Source organism: Trachymyrmex septentrionalis, unplaced genomic scaffold (assembly GCF_001594115.1).
Source record: "Trachymyrmex septentrionalis isolate Tsep2-gDNA-1 unplaced genomic scaffold, Tsep1.0 scaffold13, whole genome shotgun sequence".
In the NCBI taxonomy this organism is placed as follows: Eukaryota; Metazoa; Arthropoda; class Insecta; order Hymenoptera; family Formicidae; genus Trachymyrmex; species Trachymyrmex septentrionalis.
This window is the reverse complement of record NW_017304438.1, coordinates 3017497-3026746: the sequence shown is the minus strand read 5'-3', so window position 1 is coordinate 3026746 and position 9250 is coordinate 3017497. Positions and strand designations below refer to the sequence as shown.

The 9250-nt window shown below is 40.7% G+C and overlaps 1 protein-coding gene across 11 annotated transcripts in view; it reads right to left on the bottom strand.

Moving 5' to 3' along the window:
- The window catches only part of LOC108756801 (protein turtle-like), a 264529-nt gene that overhangs the window by 25041 nt on the left and 230238 nt on the right, over window positions 1-9250 (bottom strand). For 10 of the 11 annotated variants that reach the window (XM_018500862.1, XM_018500859.1, XM_018500863.1 and 7 more), the window contains 2 exons: window positions 5921-6146; window positions 2431-2709 (listed from right to left, as the gene is read on the bottom strand). In XM_018500862.1, coding sequence (XP_018356364.1) covers window positions 2431-2709; window positions 5921-6146 — 505 coding nt within the window. Of the gene's footprint in view, window positions 1-2430; window positions 2710-5920; window positions 6153-9250 lie in introns of all 11 variants that reach the window. The other variant, XM_018500860.1, reaches the window with a different exon arrangement.

Sequence of the window (9250 nt, the reverse complement as noted above, 5' to 3'; positions counted from 1 at the left end):
TCATGCGCATTAGCTTGTTGGAAGCAAAGACGTATTTATCAGACTTATCGTATTTTTCAGACACTTGACGTCGAAGTAGTCGCAATTAATGCAAGCTGCAAGCGCGCTGCTCATGTAGCAAAATGTATCGGTCAGTTTTACGAGCGTTTTGGTACTTCAAAATCAAGGAACCAATCAAGTGGACTTGCAGTTCGGTCATATTTTAGATCTCGACGTATCTCCCATGAGATGACTATGAAAACTTTTGCGAAATCATTTGTGAGCCGTTTGTTATTCCGTTTGAAGCTTGCGTGGAGTACGTCAAATTTATCGAATGTATCGCGAAGACGCAATCGACTGAGAGCTACCTGCCCGTGAAAATTCGTTTTCGATTGCGCATCAAGCAAAATTGAAGTAGGAGAGAGAGAGAGAGAGAGAGAGAGAGAGAGAGAGAGAGAGAGAGAGAGAGTGTGTGTGTGTGTGTGTGTGTGTGTGTGTGAGAAAGAGAACAGCTTAGGTACAGACCGATCGATAAATAACAAAACTAGCGGAGAGAGAACCGACCGCGCTCGGTTTAAGATATTTTCTAGCATGCAGGTTATTGGAATTGCATTACCGGTGTTCAGCTGATCGCTGATTACCGAGGGATATCTGTTTCTGATAACGGCGCGTTCGATAATTACTACGGCAGTTTGCTGTTTATTAATTATCGGCTTGGCAGGCAGCCGTATTTTGCATTATTCTCTTCGGGTGCCGATCGCGGATAATTAATCGCGCTGCCATGTCGAGGCAATTTTCGGAAGTATATTAAAGCGTGCTTACTATATATAAGCATATATAAATATATATACATATATATACATCGCGTGTTTCATATTAAATTAGTTTTAAGAAGAAAGTACGCCGCAGCGTTTCGTTGTCGGCAAACTAATCAATCGACTTTATATTTATGTTCGATAAAAACAAAGTTAAAAAGATTCGCCTTCTTATTACCTTCGGTACAAAGTATCTTCTTCTTTAATTAGTTTACTGGCGTTATATACCTAGGCGCTCTCAAATCCCACCCCTTTCCTTCGCCGGATAGAGGCGAAACTTTTATGAAATATTCCTTAATTATATTTTAATTACGCATCTAATTTATGGCTATGAAAAATAGGCATTTAATTGCCAGAACAAAACGAGCACTTAACAGGCTGACAATCTACAGACGTGATCCGATCTTCCTGAGTCAGTAAGTATTCGTGTATACAGCGATCAAATCGGCAGTTGTGACGGACAGGTGATTGATTAAGATATTTCTAGGAGCAACTGGGATGGACTTTTTATGTTTCCCGTCAACTCCGAAGAAGAAGCAAACCCCACGGCCAGACGGTTCTTTAACCCTTGGTATACACGATGATATTTCTGTTCTTTACTACAACACACGAGATAGATCGTTCGTGTTCGAGGTTTTATTACTTTTTGTAAAGATAGAAAAATTATGAAGTATTTCTCTCACGTATATACTTTAATATCTTTAGAAAATATTTATAAAGTTATGTATTTAAAAAAGGAAAAGATAGAATTTATTCAACCAAATGTTCCTAGTATAAAAAAAAAAAAAAACAATACACAGGACACGAATGATTCAATCGTGTAGGTATATTAAGAGTTAATTATTCCGATAGTCACACCGTACCGCGGTATAGTTCGCTCGTTTAACACGAGACTCTAAAACGAAAGCTGCTACGATGGTTTTTGTCGCAGCCACTGGACCGACTGGATTAAGCGGCCGCACTGCAGTGACTGGTAACACGCTGCTGTCAGCCAGTAATACTTAACAGCGCGCATGTTAACGTTTTCCGCGAGATATTAGCCCGGGGGGGCCGACGGAAAAAAGCAATTGTTATTCGCCGCGGCAAAACCGCGAGATAGACGCCGCTCGTGACTCGCGTTGATAAAATCACGCCGGGAATTTTGTGAGGGATTTTTCAGGAATTAGAGATCTTCTAAATGAGAATGCGTCGAATATGTGACTTCTGACGAAAATATTTTCAAGAAATTAAAAATATAACGAAGAAGGAAAGATTATCATTATCGCGAAGCGCACGGGTACACGGATAATCATGCAAATTTATTTATTACATCACGCGGCTTCATCATCGTAAGTTTAAACTTATTTAAAAAAAAAAACATGGAAATTTTCATAATCCCGCGATACCCATCCTCGTGCCTGGCGCTCTATTTCCAGATCTTCGCCGGGCAAAATATATTTCTGACTGACAGTGAGACTTAAATTAAAAAAGTTTTATCTCTCACACTCGATAAGGCTCGGTTGCCTGTCGAACGTAATCGTGTCTTTCGCTGCTCCCGAACGGATAATTTATTGCTCAACTTCGCGACGAAATTGCAGTCCCGCGAGGGGGGATTTTCCCTAACATTCTAACAAAAGCTGTGAATGAAAAGTCTCACCGGCGATGATGACGCGCGCGGTGTGGCTGATCTGGCCCTCTCCGTTCCTGGCGATGCAGGTGTAATCGCCGATATCGTCGTTCTTGATCGTCGAGAGCCTGAGCTCCGTCCCGTCGTTGAATATCCCGACGTCTCGGCCGTTGGGCTCAACCGGAGACGCGTCCTTGTACCAAAGGATCTCTGGCGTCGGAGTACCCTCAGCCTGGCAGTTGAGTATTATCGCATCGCCCAGATTCACATATATCATATCATCCGGCGTTATGCTGAATCTGGGTGGCGCTGCGAACAATAGAGGCGAAATTTCAAATGATTAGATATGATTCAATACAACTGTATCTTGTCGCGTTGTTACGACTACAATGTGAACTCTGCAGAGCGCGGCGCGAATCGCGACTGATCTCTACATACAACTCGAGTAAAACCATTTCTCCTGCATCCCCGATTATTTTCACGACCCAGTAACGTAGTTCTCGCAGAGAACGAAGCTTCGCAAAAAAAAAATGTAAGCCGTTTATCTTTTTGTAAGTGAGGACGACGACGCTTGGCACTTTCAGGACGGAAAATGGCCGCGGGTAAATGACGTTAGAAGAACAATCAAGTCCGAGCAGAGGAGGTGAACGTTTAGAAAATGTTCCTCGAGAAAGTTCCGTCCGCGTTTTTATCCTGGTCCATCCTCTTTTCATCCTGGAGAAATCACAATGGTTCGTTGTTCGCGACCGAACGGTCACGCAAAAGAGTGTTTTCTCTCGTCTTAAGACGTACCGTATAAGATCGACAATTTCGGACGAGGGAATACGGGAGCGGTCGAGAATGGAAAACGAGGAAAAACGGGTGATTGAAATAATGTAAATTTTCCACGGCGTAATGGTTAAGAAAACCATCCTCCGAGCGATATTCCCTTTCTTGTCCGCGAGACAAAATTGTTCCGTTGGAAAAATTTTAATGACGTACGCGCAAGAAATCCGGTAGAATCGGAAAGGGCTCAAGTAAATATTTCTGCAGAAGCTGTACGCTTTCGCGTACAGTTTCTTTCGAATTGCTGCCGTTCGGGGCCGCTCTCTTTCTCTCTGTTCTGTTTTTCCAGGATATTGTCCGCTACTGTGCACCGTCTGCTTGCTTCGTCGTTATTCGAAGACGAGGAATTTTAATTTCGAGAGCGACGCTTCGCGGGAGATACAGTAGCGCGGAGATGAGGAAAGCGGAAAAAGAAAAAGGGGAGTGAAGTGACACGATGGGACGCGACGGTTTATGATTTTAACGCGAGCAAGCGACCGAATGGAGCAAGCTACAAAGTATAAAGGGACCTTAAGCGTCTTCCGGATGCCTCGAGGATACTTTTCCTTTTGATGTCGTTTACGGATCTATCATCATTGCCGTCGTCGTCGTCGCCTTCGTTGTTGTTATTGTCGAGTGTGACCGAAAGCTTGACACAGAACAAAAGCTGCGAACAGGGAAAATAGGGAATAAGCGGAGCAGAACGAAACGGGGAAAAGGGTGGATGAGGTGTGACGAGGAAAAAAAAAGAAGAACCACGCGATACATCCTTCCCAAGCCGTCTAAATGTTTCTCTTCCTTCCATCCCTTCGTCGTTTATAGCCGAGCGAAACGCAGCAATAAGTTTCTTCCTCCTTTCTCCCATCCTTTTCTTCATTTTTTTTCTTCTTCCCCTCTTCTTCCATTTCCCGTCCAGTAACACAATCTTTTTTGCGATTCTCCTTACCATTTTATTCGCCGTAAGCAGGGACGCCGTTCCTCGGGGGATTTCGTCGAAGCGATGAAGGGCACGGCGAAGAACTCCGGAAGAAGATCTAAGTTCGAGCTGCGCGCTGAGCAAGCAAGAAACATAACTTCTTCCACGACGCGCGAACTTCGGGAACGGGAGCACGACGGGGCGTGGTTGCACAGTGTTTGCTGAATGTACAATTCGCATCGAGACGCATCGGAGAACCGACAGCAGTGGCGGCGGTTCTTTCCGAAGCGTCTTTTATGATCCGCGTGCTTTCCTTCTCTTGACAGAAAGTCACGTCGACGAGGTAAGCTCGGAAACGCGGTTGGGATGAGAAGGAACGCGGGCGACAGAAAAAGGAATACTTTCGCGTACTATACTAGTTGATGTGTTTAACCAAGTGCGAAAGGAGGATATTCCGGAATTTCATGTGTTCTCCAACAATGCGCGAACGCGTTTCTTTCTCCCGATCGATGCGTGTTTCTCGATGAGATCAGTTTTCATTATCAAACGTTAATATACACACGCGTATTCTTACTTGAATACAAGTAAATTTAGATAATTTTATGCTCGAGAGAGCATAATAGAATTAGCACAAACAAAATGCCTAAGATATGTTTTTCTGTGTTTTATTTTTACTAATTTTGTTAAAATAAATTAGTAGCATTTTTGGTGACTCCAAAAGAATAAATCCAGTACAAATAAAATACCTATGTAGGCCTTCGCGGTGAATAAATTATGTATTCATAGCATGATAAGATATATATATATATAATTTGCAACTAATTGGAATGTACTTACCAAATAAAGTTAAAATAAACGCGAACATTTCGGCTTTGGATTTAAGTCCTTTTCAGTGGAAGTCAAGTATGAATAATTAGTAGTTTATACTTGACTTCCGTACTGACAAGGATCTCAAATTCAGAGTCGAAATATTTACATTTACTTGAATTTCGTTTAATAAGTACATCCCAATTAGTTGCGAATTATATCACGTTATGAATACATAATTTACACACCAACCACGGCTCATATAGGTATTGGATTTATTCTTGGAATCACAAATATTATTAATTTAATTTATTTAAATAAAATTACTATTAATAATAAATGTGAAACAGAGAAACATACGTAACTCGTATTATTAACTACATTAAAAATATTAACAATATTGGTAAAATATTATTAAGATAATTGTAATAATAAAATAATATATAATTAGATATAAAATGTGTGAAGGTATATTTTTCGTATATTATATACATTTCTTTTTCAGCAAATTATGAAAACTTGCAAATTCACCGAATTATTCAAACGTGGTCCTAACTTACGCGGTTAACTTCTTGCAAGTGTTATAAAACTGCATTAGCCGAAGTCGTAAAATCTTCTTAAGTTCAAAGTGATATTAACGAGGCTATTCGAAGCAGAAATAACGTAATTTCATGTTATATAAGCTGGACATAAAAGCTTCTGCTAAGAGCGCGTTTAGCACATAGTGGATATAACTTTTATTACTAGCAGACAATTTTACGCGAATACCAAGTTCTTTTTTTCCATCAAGTTCCATATAACATGAAAGTAACTTTTCATTTGTACTTTCCACTGCTCATTTCACAGCAATGCAAACTCGAGTGTGTCAAGAAGAGATTACATCGTCCCGCGCTTCATGTTAATCCCTAAATACTAAAGACACTCGCTGCCGCGAGTTGCATTCGCAATTGTTGGAATTTTAGAAAACACGTGAGAACAACTGAGACTACTTACCGTGGACGTCTAGATGAAACCAGGTACCGTTCTTGTGACCGTTGGGCGACCTGTTGAGGAAGACGACCTTGCACTTGTACCATCCTTGATCGCTCTCGCGGATATTCGTCAGATTGAGGCTGGCCTGGCCGTACGGCGAATTCTCGCTCACCCTCGAGACACGACCCTCGTATCCCTCGCCACTGTGGGTCGGATACGACTCGTACCATATGTATATCGGTGTCTCCTGCCCCTTGCACCAACACCAACACTCAACATAAACGAGGGATCGTAACGAACGAATATAAAGCCGGTGCGAGCATTCGTCTAATTTCATTTCAAATCGCGAGAGACGTTCATTCGGGAAGGAATTTAATAACTCACATCGGACACTCCGCGCTTGAGAATATTTCAGATTTCAGTCACGTGTATGAGGAGACGTCTAAGAAGGGACACTCACGTTATACGTTTGTGAAACTTTTATTTCGAAAGGGAATCCGAGAAACCTTTTCTAACGATTTTCCAACATTTTTGCAAGGTGACCGAAATCAAGTTTTAATATCGCTAACGGGGCGGGTCAGGGATGTACTCTATTATTCAGGGACCTTCCCTCTACGCGCGCGACCAAACCTCGTTACTCGCTCGCACCGGCCGTGAATCATGAGATGATAAATGATGAGACAAAGGATGCAGCATGTCTGACGAGTGAAACGATCCACGGGCGTTATCCCCGTACGCCTGGGGGTCGCTTGCTCCTCACGCAAGGGAGGCAAGACGTGAAATGAGAACAACAGGCGAGCACGACGTCTCCACGTGTCCGCGGCGTTTTGAAAAAAAAAAACGTTTCAATATGATTGCGTGTGGATGACGTCGTAAAAGATTGAATGGTTTCTGCGTATATACTCGATACGTGCTAGATGTGCATGCATTAATTGTTTCAGATACTCTCGTGCACTTTTATCTTTATTGTATAGGGAAAGAAAATGAGCGGTAAGAATGAGCGGTGAGCAATTGTCGAAGTGTCGAAGTTCAACTTTGAGGAAACTGGATCGCCAATTAAAAGTTTTCGCGATATTTATTTACGTAATGTAAATTGTACGAGAATAGAGATGCGCAGTGCTTCTGAAGGATAGCAGAGAAGATGCAAGAATGTGCAGGAACAATTGTTCGGTAGCCTTTGCAAGTGAGCGCACTCGACGTGCGATAAGAGATAGGAAGAGACAGTGCAATCGTGCTTTTAATTTTCAAAAGGCATTAAGTAAATTACGTTAATGAGAAAATATGATGAGCGTCCAATAATAATCCGTTGAAAAAAATTGTAAAATATATGAATGTTATATATATTATAATACATATATCACTGGATTATTTATATTTAAATGTTAGTGATCATCGGCACTTCTCAAGGGATGAATATGTGTAAAGTGTTTATATTTCGAACATACGAAGAAATTAATGCACAGAAATAAAACGTGATATTGTTTTATTTCTAAAGTTTTACAGAAACTTTAGCCATGCGGAGAGAAAGATAAATTGCTTAGCGATATACCATAACTTTAATGAAAATATAAATTGCATTAATATCAACATCGTTTTACGTTTGTTTCCATTATTGTAGATTAACTTTAATCTACTCTCTAAATTGTTCGGAATGGAATCTCATTTTAAAGAATGAAAATTGAGCCAGTCCTAAAAAAGAGTGGCTCAATTTTCAATCTGTAAGAGTGAGATTTCACTCTTCGGAGTGAGACTCACTCTAAAAGTTTTAGAGAGTACGTTCAACTTCGCTTTCTCTAACTTTTAGAACTAGAAAAAAAAAATGAGGAGCAAGTTGGCCGAGATTTAAAGTTAATCTACAAAGTTAATTTCATAGAACTGAGAATTAGGCAATCACTAAAGCTGAACGCGTAATTTTAAATATTTCCTTCGAGTCCTAATCACAATTTACGTTACGAGGGGACCGCGCATTATCGTTTATTTTTAGCAGTACGAGTTTAGCGATGTCGTCTCATCATAAAGAGAATATATGAACGATATGATGAGCGTACGGGGTTAGTGTCGTTTTATATACGCGTCATTACGTTGCCGTTGCGGAAAATTACGTCCTGTTAAGTCGGATGCTAAAACTGCTGGTAAGCACGTATATTTGAGCGAGCCTCCGGAGCTAAAATGGCCCATGTAAACGCCTGCATTAAAATCCGCTGCGTTATCGCTCGTATTAATGCATTTGCTTCAAGACATTTAATCCGTACAACGATGCGCGAGAGATCCAACGAAATAAAGTCGTCATCCCTCTTTCCTTTCATGTTTATGCGCACACGATATTTAATACGGAGAGCATAGATTTAATTAGATCTTCAATCACGAGCCGTGAATTGTGCCGGCATTTCGTTACGTGCGGTAGTTAATGACAAAATTGCGACGATTATGACGTAACAAAGCTCAATGATCTTGGATTTGATTGATGCAGCTACACTGCATATTCAAGTGTGTCATAAGTGTGATTTCATATATACGAATGATTTAGTTTTCCTGTAAAAGTAACCCGCTATACTGTATACAGAAGTGGATTTACATTTAAACATAAAATATAGTGCTATTTTTGCACGAGAGACTAAATTACATACAGCAATATCAATTTTCTAGCCCGGAATTGCAATGATAGAAACATTAAACAAATAATTAGGTCAAAGGTTAAAACTAGTTTATTCAAAACGTCAAGAAGAGATTGAAACTACTTATTCATTAATATACAATACATGGGACATTTCAACTACACTATTTTTTCAGCCCAATTATAATTTAAAATAAATTAACAGTGTGGAAACAAATTGAATACATGAGCAACTAATATTGAAAGTAAAACTACTCTTCTTTATACGTCGCATACCGAGATCTATTATACATTAAAACCAAAACTGTTTTCTGTTCGTTGAAATGCGAAAAGTAGATCACATATAAATACATGAAATATTACACACTTGGATTTGGAGTATGTTACTCATCGGTGAGTAGAGATAAAATTTCCGAAGGTGAAAATTCAGCGCAGCAAAATTTTACCGTCGCTAACGAAGTTCCAGTGACGTAAATTGATTAGATCGCGTCTTGCGATCGATTCGCAAAAGGCCCCGCGATAACGCTGAATGCGGTTTGCGAAGCACGTAAACCGCTAGCGTGGAACGGCGTGGCGGTCGACGGAATCGTAAGTCCTGGCCCCGCATAAATCCCGACGGACGTTCGTCGCTGCAGCGGAAAATAGCTTTCGGAGACGTAGATCGCCGCATTTGGCAACATGGGGCAACGCGGTGATATCCCGACGTTTGACGGACTCGGCGATCTTTCTGCCTCGGA